The sequence below is a fragment of the Vespa velutina genome, chromosome 10 (genome assembly GCF_912470025.1).
Source record: "Vespa velutina chromosome 10, iVesVel2.1, whole genome shotgun sequence".
Taxonomy (NCBI): domain Eukaryota; kingdom Metazoa; phylum Arthropoda; class Insecta; order Hymenoptera; family Vespidae; genus Vespa; species Vespa velutina.
Window position 1 is genome coordinate 7,774,402 of NC_062197.1, and position 16,521 is coordinate 7,790,922.

Sequence of the window (16,521 nt, forward strand, 5' to 3'; positions counted from 1 at the left end):
TCTCGATCGTTTAAAAATCACATTTAAAGAATCGTTTTAAAAATTCATTTGTCTTTTCTAAAATCTTTAGTAATAATAAAAAAAATTACAAATCACTCTGCCCCATGTGAGAAAGATTTTATCATATTGATTATCACAAGTTCATTATCAAAAGATATTCGATAATTAAGAAAATTTTCAATAACGAATCGTAATTAGATTAATATCAATTTTAACACTCTCGGACATCGCGTTTGCCACTTATTACTTTATCTGTTCTATTTATGGATCGTAAACTAATGTATCTAATTTATAAAATTTGTATAAAAAAAAAGAGAGAAAGAAGTAGATATAACGGAACAAATCAGAAATAGGTCCATGAATTTCTTGCAACGATCGTATTTCGAAGTTTACATTTCTGGTTTACCTCAATCAGAATTAAAAAATACAATAGCCGAAGTATAAAAGCGTGACCCATACGACCTACGAAGTTTCTCGTGATAATTAAATCCGATACGTTTTCAACGTAGTTAAAACTTCGCATTTTCGATTGAAATTAAAAAAAAGTTCTCGTGATTTTCCTCTATAACAAAATGTCGGAAAAGTTACCGTTCAAAAAAATATTAACGTAATGATTATCTCGTAATAATATGTAAATTATTTTAGCATTTGCGATAATATTTAAAGGCCACGGTCTACAAAGCGTTACTGTTTTAAGGAGAATGGATCGATATATATATTACCTTGGAGACAGTCTCTACGAGACGCCTTGGATAACGTATCTACGCAAACGTAACTACTTACGTAAATTTACCTTCGCGCAATGAGGTACGTGTCACTTTAATTAAAAGATTAAAATTGAAGGTAATAATCATAAATACATTCGCTAACAATTCGCCTTCTAATTTTATTAAAAATATAAACAAATAGTAATTATATATTATAAATCGTACGATCGCGTTCCTTCAAGATTCCTTTAATAATCAGTCGTGGAAATTATGATTATAATAGAAGGTGTCACGTACATATATTCACGCATACATAACTATCAATATGTACTAGTTTCCTATTTTCCTTTCTTTGTGTGTATTCATTCGAGAACGTCTTACGGTTTTATATGAACGGGACCACGGTTGCACTCGTTCGATTATCAAGAGATATAAAACTCTTATATTCGTATCGATTTTAACTCAGAAAACTTCTGAATGCGCAACCAAGCGAAGTATCTTTAATTTCTGTTTCAAACGATAAAATGTTTAAAGAGAAGGAGAAAAAAAAAGAAAAAAAAAAAAAAAAAAAAGAAAGAAAGAAAGAAAAAAGAAAGAAAAGAAAAAAGAAAGAAAAAACGAAGGAGAAGTTAAGAAGCAATAAAACGTTACGATAACGGAAAACGACGAAGGCGGAAGAAAGGAACGAGCTGCAAAACGCATTCCGATGCGTTTTCTTAAAAATACGAAGAAAAGGGGAGTATAGAAAGCGCATACATCTGATCTACGCTCAAACTTATTCAAATTTATACGATCGAAAGGCAAAAGACGCAAGCACAAAGGAAAGTTTGCCTATGAGATATAACGTAAAGAACAAGTTCGAAGACGTACTCTCATCTTTGTTATCACGTACCATGGATTTTATGACTAACCCTAAAGAGTTATCATAAAATAAAAATCATATTAATGTTATCTTCAATGAAATTTCAATATCTCTGAGCATACTTATAAGTTTTTGTTCTTTTTTCTTTCATTCTTTATATATATATATATATATTTATCGAAAATAAGAATTATGATTTATTAAAATTATTAATATAAAAACTATGAAAATAAATTATATCGATTGCAAATAATATTGTGATAATGATAACGAATAAATTAATTTCCTTATATTATTTCTCATGAAATTTCACTCATAATAATTTAAATTCTAAAAGCAAACGAACATACTCTTTTTGATTTATTTTGAGAAGAATTTTCCGAAAATATAAACTCTTCCATGCTCTTCTAATTCCTTCTGGTATTTCTACAGTGACTCTCCTTTCCATTTCCTCTTCTTCACTACTCCGCCATCGTCAAAACTAAATCAAATAGTCTCGTTCTTACTTCAGATCTTGAAACGATCCTCGAACTGTTCTTAGTTGAATAGACTCGATACATTAGTCTCTCTCCAAGATAGGACTTTGAACTCAGTTAAAATAACTAAAATGACTAATCTTCATAGGGAACTTGAAAATAAAAGGAAAGATCAATGAAAGTCAATATTCTTTATCTTGCCTCTCGATAACGAACTCATTGACTCTAATAATGTTCTCGATCAACACGCTCGTAGCCTAGCAGTATATATAATAGTCAATAATAACGTACCAAATAATTTCACATAGATAATAAAAAATTTACCTACAATCTACCTTACATTATCTTATTCTAGATACATTAATGATTAGCTGTTTGTATCATATAAATACACAAACTCATATAAAATTTTTCATATAATAAAATAAAATTGTTTAAAAATGAAACTTTAATCATTTCTTAACATTTAAAAAAGCAACATTAGTACATTATTATTAACTATCTATATACAACATAATAAATTCTTTTCAATAATTCTCTTTTCTTCTAATAAAATTCAAGTCGAGTAAAGCACTTAGTTATTACTTTTATTATTTTGAAAAGAGAATTTCTTCGGTATTCGAAACTATGAAACGTTCTCTCAAATACTTGAACGGATACATTAAACGTATCTTGTACTACATGAGTTAGCTTCGAACTATTCGATAGACAGACATGCTCTTCGTCCATTTACAAAAAAGCCCCGAGCGTGTTTCGGGAGATAAGACTTCTTCTTCTTCTTCTTCTTCTTCTTCTTCTTCTTCCTCTTCTTCTACTCCCTATTCCATAACTCTCGGCAAGTTTCTCATCACACTGCAAATCCTTGCATTCTCTCTTCCTTCCTTCCCTTCGACGGCAGCGGCACGCTTCGTCGCATCCTCCACCGAGGGAGTTAACTTGGTGAAGTCTAACCACCGATCAAAAGCCAAGGAAGTATGACGGTAACGCAAAGAGCGGCCAAGCAACTCGCACACATAGCTAGAGGGCTAGCTGCTGCTTCCGTTTCTACTTCTACCCCATAATCATCGATTACGTCGTCCCTCTCAAATTCCCGTACCTCGACGTCGCATCTAAAGCAAACTCTACTTCTCTTTTCATAAGAACTTTCATCTCTTCGAAGAAGAAGTGCCGAACCCTTTCTCTCCAATTTCCAACCAGGCTCTTGTACCAACATTCGTGTCATTCTTACTTGATACAATTTAAATTCTTCTTAATTTCTTCTCCCTAAATTCTGTTATCTTTCCTTATTTCGCCACCTGAAAATAAAATTTAATAAATAAGTCGGAGTCGTACGTAAAAATTTCGATTTTCTTTTCCAGTCGAAAGTATCTACGCTGTTTCAACGTGCTTACTCGTGCGAAATCAATTGAATGGTATTGATAATGGGGAAAATAAAGCGTAAAATACGATTAGGAGACAAGAACATACGAACAAAGTACAACGTATTTTTATATGAACACGATGAATCATTCGTTCTGTATCTACAATAAGTAACCTCAATGAATGTTGAAGTTTGATTAATAGGTTTTTTTTCTTTTTTTTTATATACCAAGACTATTTGAATTCGAGCGAATAAAACTCGAATTTTTCCGGACTACGAACGACATCAATGATCGATTAAAAAGCATTACAAGAGAAAGAGAAATAGAAAGAGACAGGGACAGAGAGAGAGAAAAGGACAGAGAAAAAGAAGATACGGATAAAAGATAATGATACGAAAGGATATGTTTAGCTCGCGACTCTTAAAGTATCTTCCTTAATGTATCTTTTCAAGAAAATGACGAAGAGTAACGAGCGACGAAAAGGAAAATACAAAATCAAGGACAACGAATATACGTCCGGATAGAGGAGGTCGTCGTTCTATTTGAATTGCAAATTCGTGAACATTTTTCTTGTAAAAGAATTCTATAGAGATCTCGTAATTCACGAGGAAGAGTAAGGGACCGTGTAATGGTATACCAAACGACGAATCCTTTTCCTATTCATTTGAAGAATATTTTTTAAAACAAACCGAGAGCCATTTAAATCCAATTTCGAGCGTCTCGTCTCAAACCACTCCTCTTCCTCTCATTTCGACCATCTCTTATTACGAGCGTTATAAATATTCGAAATAAAAAAAAAAAAAAAAAAAAAAAAAAAAAAAAAAAAAAAAAAATCTAAGGAAAAAAGGAAGTAACAAAAAATTGCTGCCTTAAACTTTACTACAAAATTCTACTTCATTTTCATCTTAAGGATAACAAATTTGGTTGTATTAAATTCGATTATGTTCATAGAACTATTAATTTACTTGTTAGAAAGCTTAAATCCCGAATTAAATCCAACTGAAAATTAATACGCTAGATATAAGCGAATTGAGAATGGGAGCTTAATCAAAAAGGTAATTACGAGTTTCGATATTCATCTAACCACGTAATAACGCGTTCGAACGCGATATTTTCCTTTAAATGAAAATATCTACTCGTAGACACTTAGTTCTCTCGCCAAAGACTGTCGATAAATATAATGAGACCTCTCTCGAAGAAATAATTTACGATTCTAGCATTGTTCTAGTACGTTCCTTTTCTATTCAACATGAAAATTCTATTCGCGATATCTGAAGGATTTTCTTAGGGAACGTTATCGCATGAGGAAAAAGAGAGTAACCGTACAAAGAAGTTGGCTCTTGTCCTAGCAATGCCAGTTCTCCTCGACTTCCTCTTTGCTTGAACGAGAACGAGAACGAGAAAGAGAAAGAGAACAAATCGAAGTAACTTCCATCATTTCATCGCGCTGCTTGACTCCAAAAGAGTAGAAGGAAAACAGGAAGAATAAGTTAACGCTTTTAATAGCCAGTCCGAGTTGGAACAACTTTCTCAAAAGTTTTGTCTTCAAATTTCCACGTTTACGTACCGTTGACACTGAGTCGACGAGAGATCGCAAAAAAAAACAAAAAAAAAAAAACAAGAAAAAAAAAAGAAGAAAAGAAAGAAATGAATCGATCTTTTTATAATCTTAATAATCACGAAAGAAAACGTGAACGACTCGTTCCCATTTTCAAACGACATTCACGATTCAATCAAGTATTCCTCCACTTTTCGATAACTCGCGTTAACGCCTTTTCTTCATGCTTTTTCTCCACCTTCTTTAAGTAACACGAACGCCATCCTAGACAACGTTCTAGTTCTACTTTCGATATCCAATTAGAAGACTCACTTTACGAAGTAACATAAAACCCAACCAAAGATTTGACCAGGTCGAATCGGATATGTATAAACTATTTTATGTTCTTCTCGATAACACGATACGATTGTAATATAAGTAAGTTTTGAGAATGGCAAAAGAGAGAGAGAGAGAGAGAGAGAGAGAGAAAGAGAAAAGAAAAAAGAAGAGTAAAGGACAACACGAACGACGTTGAAAATAAATGCTATGAGAAACGAGACGAGAAGAGAAAAGAGAAGGAATCGTATTCCTTCCCTATTTTTTTGTTTTCTTTTATATCGAAGGAAAATGGAGAAACAAAGAGACTATGATATATCTAGATTCTGAAATGGTGTAGATAAGAGAAAGTCTATGTGATCCACTTAATTCTATTCGACGTAAATTCCAATCGATAGGTTCGCGTAATCAGCACTAATGACTGTCAAAGAGCTGAAACTAGGACGAAATTTCACGTGGCATCTCGGCGATATGAAACTATAGACTCCGCCGCACAGACAAAACTTTACTCGTGGATTTCGATTAACGTTTAAACGATCCTACTAACATTTTGTCCGAACGTATCTTCTATTTTGACTAACTGACGAAGTTATTCGCCAGCTTAATTATTAACGGGATAATAAAAGATTTGACGTTTTTATTTACTTTCGACATTCAACATCCAAGTTAAAACATACTTAAATAAATCAGAGAGTAAACTAGATCGAGACTCTAGAAAGTTATTGTATTCTTGATTGTTTCAGAAAAATAAATAAAAAAAAAAAAAAAAAGAAAGAGAAAGAAAAAAAGAAAAGAAAAGAAAAGTTGAAAGGGAGACAAAAAGGGAGAAAGGATAGATAAAAGAATGAGAAATTCCTTTCCTTTGTTTCCCGCTTTGCGAAGAAGTTAACGAGACTTAGAGACGACAACTAGAACGACATAGACGCTCGTAAAGGCTTTCTCGTTACTCCTTGGTTGTTACGTTCTACAACCACAATTCCTCGAGATAAAAGCAACTCGTGACTTGATTATGTCCTGCGATGCCAGTTATTACGTCGAAGAAAAACATCACGTTTCTTTTCTCTCTTCCTCTCTTATTCTTTCTTTTCGTCCTTCTCTAATACACGTCTTCGCAATTTGATTGACCACTTTTTCTGATCTACATAAGTAAGTAAGTACTTACATTTGTATCTAATTATTCGTATAACAGAGAAATAATTGTACAATGAAACTAACCAAAACACAAAACAATAGAACGTAATGAAAACTATGAAAAAAAAAAAGAACAATAGAGAACAAATGAGAAACAATGAAAAAAAAAAAAAAATGAAAAGCGGGAAAATGAAAATTTAATCTAAAATTAATGAAGTGGCGATTAATGAACGAGAGAGAGAGAGAGAGAGAGAGAGAGAGAGAGAGAGAGAGAGAGAGAGAGAGAGAGAGAGAGAGAGAGAGAGAGAGAGAGACAGACAGACAGACAGACAGACAGACAGACAGGCAGGCAGGCAGACAGATAGACAGAGAAAAGAAAAATAAGTACTTGATGATTGAGTTGTTACTTAAAAAGAGAATGAAAAATAAATGGATGAAGGAAATACGTTGTTCTAGAAATCGGAAACTCTTGTAACATTACCCCATAATGTTTACTGTAATTTTCGCTTTATTTGATCCTTTCTGTAAGTGTATATACATTACTTTACGTGTTTACATCCGCCATCGTTCGCTTGGAACGAATATCTCTTTTTATTTTATCGTGTATAACTTCTCTTGAGTGTACATATCAAAGAGTTAATTGAGAATATTATCCGACAAAAATTATTGTTTAGAAGATAAAAAAAAGAAAAGAAAAGAAAAGAGAATGTTCGAATTCGGAAAAGGAAATTGAAACGAAGTACTACGTACATATATTTTCAAGATAAAAATGTCGATATGAAGTTCACGTTAAAATGGACACATTATCGTTAAAATTTTCTTGTTTTACTATCAATTACTTTGTTTATTTATCTCTAAAAAAAAATAGGTCGATAAAGCTTTGTTATTTTGTTAGACGAAAAACTCGAACGCCGAGATAAAAAAAGAGAGAAACAACTATCTCTCAATATTTACCATTGCTAATAAATGTTTATGTTCGTTTATGATATGATACAATGACTCCGATAAATTCCTTCGATAATCTTAAGTTCATTGTTTTAATTTAACAGTTGAGGTGTCGAGATATTCTGTTTGGAGGCTCGTTTAGAAAATTCAAGATCAAAATATAGATAAAATCTTTCAATAAGATAACATCATATATCATATATCTTAATGTGTTAACATAAAGATTAGAAACTAATCTCTTATATTAAAACAATAAAAAAATATTTATTCACAAGTTATGAATATCTTTTGAATAAAAGTAACAAGCTTAAAATCTCTCGTATTTCATACTGTTTTTTAGAAAATACGACTGTATATCGACGATAGAATATCATTCTCATTTAAATACAGAGATTTATTTTCTATTACGATTTAATTCGATACTATGAACGCAAAACATTGTAATTTGATATTTCAACATTATTACACAGCAAATTTAATATCTACACATTTTAATCCACTATAACAAATATATGATTTTTAAATCAATTTATTTTGGTACAAATAAATGTGTAAACATGTTCGTTCGCGTACGTGTGTTCGCACATTATACATTTATCTCGTGCGAATATCGTATAAGCGACAAAATATGTATATTATATTCCATAGAAAAGCTTCACTTGATACGTAGGATAAGTGTTACATCATAGAAAAGAAACGGTATTCAACGATTTCTACGGTAATCTAAAAGATTCCACGATTAGCACGGACACGAGAGAGTTTCTTGCTTGAAAGCAGTCTTGGTTGGTTTCCTGCGACATATATCCACTCTCCCGTTAAGATTTTCGTATCCACTTAACCTTGACTAATGATGATATACAAACATCTCTGTATTTCTTACCAAATATCTATCTCGATTTCAAGTTCATTACCAAACGGACTGGAATGCATTACGAATGAATATGAAACGCAAATTCAAAATCAACATTTGTATTTAAGAAAATCAGAAAATGTTATTCCAGCATCGAACGAATCAAATTAAATGATCACTGTTTATCGAGTATTTAATTATAATATTAATTATAAACGGCCATCGGGCCGTCATTTCAATAGAAAATAAATCTTTCGAAAATAACAAACACAAGGCATATACATTAATTCATTCAATATTTTTTCTCATCTAACCGACGTGAAGCTTCTTCGTGTCAACAACAACAATAACGATTATATTATATAAATCGTTTGACTCTTCGTTCGTACGAATTTTATTGACATTTTAGAAATTTAATATAGAAACGAATTGGCGAGTTTATGCAAATTATAGCGAAACGAATCGGTTGAATATATAAGATAGAAAAGTAGAAGATTCCAATTTACTAAATGGGAAAAAGAATTCAGCCCTTTCCCTCGTTTTAAGTTCTTCCTGTATCACGATTTTAAAGGTATATACACCTTTCTCTTCCCTCTACTATCTCTTCTCACCGTTCAACAAGACGGATCTTTCCCCAACACCACGCTATCTCGTTTACCTCCTTTGAAAATTCTTCCTCGGATTTTCTTATTTGGCACAACGTCTCGGTTGTTACACGGAAATCTACTCTGCCTACGTGTTCTCTGATTAATGTAAAGAAAACTTCAAGGAGAAAGCGGAAATTATCTTTCGATTCATTGTAGATTTGTATTCCTGTTGATGACATTTGACTTTTTTCTTTTTTTTTTTGTTCCTTTTTTCATTTTTTGTTTGTTCCTTTTTTCATTTTTTTTTTTTCTTTTTTATTACCCCTTCGATCCTTATTCTCTCTTTTTTTTTTTTTCTTTTAACGCAAAATACATTCAACAAAAAATTACGATAAAAATTAATCATATGATAATCGATGAAATATTTAGATCAATCATAAATTGTATAGTTAGGTACTATAATTAATCGTCCTCTCTTAATCAAAGATAAAGTCATATCTTTCGTCTCCTGGGAGAATACCATACCAGTTGACTATTTCCCACGTAACTATTTCCATAACGTGTATTCATGCTAATAACCCCATAAACTCTGTACTTGTGCCAACGACAACGATGAAAGGAATGATACGACGTAACGTAAACAAGATTGAAACCGCAAACAGGAATGGATGAAACGAGAATTCTGTAACCTATGAAACATTTCTCTCAAATAGATATGTATTTCATAGTCCGAATATTAATATCATATTCCGATCATTTTATTTCTACCATACCAAGTCTTTTTATATATGTACAAATATTAAAGAAAAAATATAAATATATAAATATTTTTTCAATACTATTAAAAAATTCACTAAATTCTCTTTCTCTCTCTCTCTCTCTCTCTCTCTCTCTCTCTCTCTCTCTCTCTCTCTCTCTCTCTCTCTCTCTTTCTTTTTATCGATTATCAAATAATCGTCGCAAATTCGATATGATCGCATTAAAGCGAGATCGTTCAGTATCTCTTCTTGGAAAAATATCATGTAACTCCGATTACAAATTAACTATAATTGATTATCATGGACGAAGGGAAATCGATTTAAACCACGAATAGGATACACATATATACAATGGAGGAATGATTAAATTTCGACATCGCGTTACTCGCTTGAATTCAATTCATTTTATCTAAACGACGATTGGTGAGTTCCAAAGTGAAGCAAGTCAACCAACAGTGATATCAATTCTATGACTTTCGAGATAATATATTATTCGGAAAAGTTTTATCTTCAAAAGGGAGACCGATCTATCTATTCAAATAAATATACGTATAACTTAGATAGAGCTAATTTTGTAAGTTCTATGATAGCGCACAAGAGTGTAGCCTAATTATTTGAGCCAACAATTTTACATAAGACGTCGTAACGTTTCTCTAAATGTATAAGCATTAGAGGCATGAAGTTCGAGAAGATCAACAAGAACGATTCATGCGAAACATAGGTACCTATAGCCTTTTGAAGATTCTCTCGGAGCATAGAGGCTTAACTCTCACCTCCTAGATATCCTTTTCCCTTTGGAAAGGCTTTGAAATCCAAAATCCGTCGATTGAAACGCGTCCGCAAAGCTTTTATATTCGAAGTAGTCGAATCTCCCGAATAGAACGAGAATTCTGTCGCCTATGAAACATTTCGCTCAAAAAGATACACATACATATATATATGTATATATACGTATATATACACATACATGCATATATATACAGCCGCATGCATCTCGATATCAATATCATTCCGACGAAAACTTGCGTTTCGAGTTATGATCGATCGTTACAGGAGAAAAAAAAGAAAAAGAAGAAGGAAAGAAAAGAAACGAAATGAAAGAAATAACGATAGCCATGGTAAAGATAAAAAGATAAAAAAAGAAAATATATATATTTTTTTCTTTTCATTCTTTGCATCTCGTCCAGCAGAATGAAAAGAAGCGACACAAAAAAGGTATGGAGCATGATTAAATCTATATGCATATATTTAAACAAAGCAACGCATACTTGAACGAAGAGCAAGCATCGGTGAATCCTTTTAAAAAGTTTTAAAAAAATATTTTGTCGTTTCTTCATGCTTGTTCTTCGAGCTCTCTCGTGTTCAAATAAGCGTTATTCTTCCATCCTCATGCGTAGTATGCACGAAAAAAAGTCGAAATTCGAGTTGTTGATAAAAAAAAGTGTGATTATACGTAATTTTTTTGATAATCAATCAATATGAGAATAATTTGTTTGGAGAGAAACATTTGATAAAAATAATTGCGTCAGCAATTATATAAATATAATAAATAATGATTAATTATTTTTGGATAAAAAATAAATAAATAAATAAATAAGTACATATATATATATATATGTATATATATATATATATATATATATATATATATATATATATATATATATTTGACCTCTCTCTCTCTATATATATATATATATATATATATTTGACCTCTATATATATATATATGCAACTTGAACTTTGTTCGATGATTTTTGTTTCCCTTCTTTTCGTTACGTGTCAACGAATATCAATCATCTGATCATTGTTGGCATGGGACAAATGATGATACTCCAAGAAGCAAAAGAAGGACATAGTGACGAAATACGTTTTCTGCGGTTATTCTTGGCACGTATGAGTCCCATTACGCTAACTCGCCCATCTAATTCGCTCGATCGCCTTGCATCGTATTAACGTTCGTGAGTTTGTGCATACGACGTGCCGGAAGCGTGAACCAATGCTTTCCTTCGTAGTTATAATGTAATTCAAGACTGATTGTGAATGTAATTACAATTACAAAAGCATTGGATGAGAAGGAAATTTAAATTCGATAAATTTCATAATCAACTTCCATTTATAAAGAAAATAAAGGTAAAGAATATTGTCCGCTATTGACTTATAAAAAGACTTATATAAGAGGACCACAACAATCATTGATTCTTTGAGAAGCAAAGTTCACACGAGGATGACGTTCAAACTCAAAGTCCTCGGAGGATCATAAATTTATTTGTCCAAGAATGTCTCCTCATTGTTACTTACATTTTACGAAATCATGTGAAAAAAAACCGCTTAATTGAAAATATATTGCTAACATGAATAATAACCAATTTATTATAATTATATAGTCTTTTTCCTTTTTTTTTCTTTTTTAGAAGAAATCGTAAGAAAAATAACAATTTCAAACAATCAAATTTGTCTTTTAAAAAAGACACAAGGACAAGGCCGAAGACCAATTTCTATTTCGATGACATCATATTTCTAAATTGCTCTGATTTCTTTGTAAAATATACCATTGTTATACTCGCTGAATTCCTCCTATTTACGTCAACTAAAGCACATTCTTTGGTTATATATTTACAAAAAGCTTTTACGTAAAGTACAAATGCATTTATGCATAGTTATCGTGCTATTATGCGAACCAATGTGGGAGATAACGATACACTGTATTATTGTGACATCGATTACGATATTACCAGCAACACTAATCGAAATCGATAAGAACCAATAAGCGTTCTTCTTTTCTCTCTCTCTCTCTCTCTCTCTCTTTCTCTATCTCTTCCTCTCTCTCTCTCTCTCTCTCTCTCTCTCTCTCTCTCTCTCTCTATATATATATATATATATATATATATATATATATGCGTGTGTGTGTGTGTGTGTGTTTTCACAAACGTATTATATTTGTTTCAGAAAATTCTAATTCGTTTTTAATTCTAAACATAATTAAAAACTAATATCGAATACGTTGATTGGATTGTAACGCTAAATTATTCTTCTAATTCAAGCAAGGTTCTAATATAATTTATTCTATCATTATCATAAAATATCTTCTAATATTAACGCGCGCGCACTGTTCAATAATTTTTTTTCTATTCGGAAAAATGATCGATCATTGACATACAATTAAAGATAAAATGTTTACGTTTCCTTTCATTCTATTAACGCGGAAGTTCTATTCTCTCGTTCAATATTACGCGTTGTTACTATGTCGCACACAAGGTCATATGCTTTTAACAAGTAAAATAAACACTTTCATAACATAATAATTGACAAATATCTAACTTCTTCAACTTCGAAGAAACGAGACTTGTAAGTGTGAAGTTCATCGATGTTATCTATTTTTTTGTCGTAAAATGATTGAATACGTAAGTTATATATAAGAAAATTTATAAATGTTTTTTTTTCTGCACATTTAGATGTTTCGTTTCGTAATAACGAAAAAATAATTCGCAAAATTTATGTATGTTTTTTTTTCTTTGCAAATTGCAAAGGAAAAGAAAGATTAGCAAATATTCTCATTATAATATGTTGCAATTTATTACCTAAAAATCCTAATTTTACGGTTTAAGGATCTGTTTAAAACAGTTTCAACTATCGCTTATATTTCCTAGGCACAGTAACAGTATAATTGCATCATCAAAAATATTTCGAACTTTTAGAAAGAAAGAAAAAACATAAAATTTGATGTCGTTTCCAGCTCTAAGAAAAAACTCCTTCAAGTAAATAAAAATAAATTTCCGCTTCAACAGCTCAATAAATATTTGATTATATTTAAAATCGATGGTAAATATAAAACAAACTCTTCATCGTGTCCTTCGATCTTCTGGATCTAAAAATGGAATCTACTTTTATTCTTGGAGCTCGTAAATCGTAGACATTGAATGCCATGCTATAAAAAGATACGGTCGACGGACTGCCGAGAGAATAAGTTAGTAGTATGATTTAAAAGTAAAATCAAAAGGAGAAAAAGAGAGAAAAATGATTCAACATATATTCTAATCGATATACATTGATATCGTGCAAACGTGAGAACATACAGAAAGTGAGGTAAAAGAAAAAAGAAAAAAAAAAATGGAAAAGAAAAAAAATGAAAAAGAAAGATAATATTTTCGCAATATGCAAGGTGAAGGTAACAATTTGAACATACATAGATATACCTACTTGTTATATATATACGACGAAGAGAGGGAGTAGGCTTGTTAATGCAAAACATAAAGAGGGACAGAGAAGGAGATATATACGTGGGTAAGTGAATGGGGGAGCAAATACAGACCGCGACGAGTCTTCTCTTTCTCTCTCTCTCTCCCTCTCTCTCTCTCTCTCTCTCTCTCTCTCTCTTATACGCGAGTCCAACGAAGCACGTGAGTCCTTTGAGGTGGAAAGCAGTTGGCGTTGAAGAATCGAGAACAAGGCGAACGATCGTGTCAGAAGGAACACTCGTCGTTGACGACAGACACTCACGAAGGCGAAGGACGTCTCTTCTTTTCTTTCTTAGCACGTTTAAAGGCGACACGCTACGAACGGATCGAATAAAAACACGTGCAACCTCTACAGTGCCTGACGCCAGAATGAAAGCGCGACGAGCAAGCGCTCGTCTACCACCCGCCGACATCCCCCTCCAGATTCTCCTACCTAACGATCGAAAGAGACCGAAGACGAAGACGAACGAATAGCTTACCGAGCGAAAGGAGTCGATCGAATCGAACTCCTTCCGATGGATCTTTCCTTTCGAGAACATGCAAACCTCTTTCTTTTCTTTTCTCTCCTTTTCTCTTGCAATACCGATTTTATGTCGAATGGAAGATACGTTGTGACTAAATATATATTTTATATATCCTTTCTATATATATATATATATATATGCAAAGTTATATATATATATACACACATACACACATACACACACACATATTTATTTGTATTTTGTACAATTTTGAATCCTGAATAATTCACTTATCGATTTTTCATTTAAAGTTGTCAAAGAAATTAATTTTCGTAGTCGAAGATAGATCGGAATGATGAAAGAGAGAGAGAGAGAGAGAGAGAGAGAGAGAGAGAGAGAGAGAGAGAGAGAGAGAAAAGAAAATTATCTTTAAAAATTCGAACTAAAATAAATCACAATAGAATTATTATACTTCGATTAGTACAATAACTTGACATCGGGTTTTATTTATCTTAAAGAGAGGTCAAATAGTGGCCGAGCGTGGGCCGAGCAGCGTTCTTACTGCCATCGAAGTATATCTATAATATAGCTATTATTAACTATAGATATACTAAACACATACGTGGTCCAATAAGACGATTCGCAAGACTCCTACTTTCCATTCGAAACCCCGTGGGTTTGCGATTATAAAATGATACGTATGACACGTGAGAAGATAGTCGTATCAATCGTTTCTTTCTATTTCCTTTCTTATTTCATTGATCCCTTTCTCACGGGCAACCAACTCGCTCAATTACCTACTTATGTATATAGAATAATATCGTGAAAGAAATAAAAATAAATTGTTGGTAGATGAAAATCAATACCCATTGATTTAACATTTAGAACGTAATAGGATGACCTTGAAAGGAAAGGGAAAAAAAAAGTTGTAATCATGCATCGAAGTGCACTTATGATCAATGCGCGAGTTGCAATCGGGAACGACTATCGATCGTCAAAGCACTAATACTAGGCAACGAAGCAATACGTGTAGATGTACATATACATGCACATACGTACATAGATGGTTGCAAAACATCCTACTCATAAACAGTGAGAGAGAGAGAGAAAGAGAGAGAGATCACATTTCACAAAATTCTGTCGACCTTGCATTCGATAAAACGAAACACGACATTTCGTTACCTTTATTCGATCTTATATGCGATGAACCTTATTTTTCCACCGTATATTTTCTCGATATATTTTCTTGTCACTTTCGGACATCCACATTACGAGAATGAATATTTTATTTGGGGGAAAAAGAAAAAGGTCTTTGCCGAGGTAAAAGATTCAAGGCTTTCCTTGAGGCCGTCGGATTATTTCAACGAACGTGAAAATATGGAGAGCAGTAAGTATGTAGGTACCGGCTTCGTCGTCTAGCGGATGAAAACGTAATTTACGTTCAAAGTAAAGTTTCCATCGAGATGCACAAGGAATTACAGTAGCTCGTAATACTTTGCATGCATATCGACAAACGACTGCTTTGAGCTTGGCTATGCTAGAAAATTCTTCTACGAGATAAACAACGTAGTTGTTGTTCCCGTAACGAGGGTGAAACGTACGATCGAAAAGACGCTGACTACGCCGAACGAGAAAAAGCTTACGTTCCGATAAGATCCTAAAAGGAATATCTTCGTCATAACTTATTTTTCACCTATTTTCCATAAAATACACATATTAAAGATCGTAAGAAAAAGCTTAATTATATAAACTGTTACATGTAAATGAATTTCTAACTCTTGTTATGACGAATTTCGAGAATATAACGAATGATTTACGATATGAAAGATAAGTATAATATACGAGAAATAAGCTGAATATATCTATAAGAGGGGGAGGGGAAGGAGGAGGAAGAAGGATTGTCGATAAAGATAACAAATACGAATTCTAAAGAAGATTTGTTTTGTGTATGTGTTTATCGTATATATGCGAAGAGGAGAAGGAAGAGAGGAAAGAGGATAAGGGAAGGAGAAAAAGTAAAAAAAGGGAGAAAGGGAGATATAGCTTACATAAAACACGTGATTATATTTCGCACACTGATGTTTCCAGTTTCAGATAACGTGAAAACCGCGACGTGTGCTCGATGAGTTATTATTACCATCTGGAGCACGTCAGAAACAAGCAACAACCGTGCAATTGCTGCCTAGTCTCCCATTTTGCACGGTGGAAAAAGCACGAACTACTTAAAACACCTACCCTATCGTTTTAAAGCTTTTAATCACGAACAATG

At 32.5% G+C, this 16,521-nt stretch overlaps 1 protein-coding gene and 1 long non-coding RNA gene across 9 annotated transcripts in view; both read right to left on the reverse strand.

The window, feature by feature from the left end:
• Window positions 1-16,521, reverse strand: part of LOC124952249 (sestrin homolog) — a 94,583-nt gene that overhangs the window by 58,918 nt on the left and 19,144 nt on the right. Inside the window, exons 1-2 of one of the 8 annotated variants that reach the window (XM_047501810.1) lie at window positions 13,863-14,172; window positions 867-3,340 (exon numbers count right to left, since the gene is read on the reverse strand). The exons of 5 other annotated variants lie outside the window; for them this stretch is intronic. In XM_047501810.1, the coding sequence (XP_047357766.1) occupies window positions 2,992-3,267 (276 nt within the window). In that variant the 5' untranslated portion in view covers window positions 3,268-3,340; window positions 13,863-14,172 and the 3' untranslated portion in view covers window positions 867-2,991. Of the gene's footprint in view, window positions 1-866; window positions 3,341-13,736; window positions 14,173-16,521 lie in introns of those variants that run through there. 2 more of the 8 variants (XM_047501809.1, XM_047501811.1) reach the window with 2 other exon arrangements.
• LOC124952256 lies at window positions 11,797-13,892 on the reverse strand. The gene is made up of 2 exons (XR_007101846.1): window positions 13,751-13,892; window positions 11,797-13,418 (listed from the first exon to the last, which is right to left on the reverse strand). It is a non-coding gene; the product is annotated as an uncharacterized LOC124952256 (long non-coding RNA).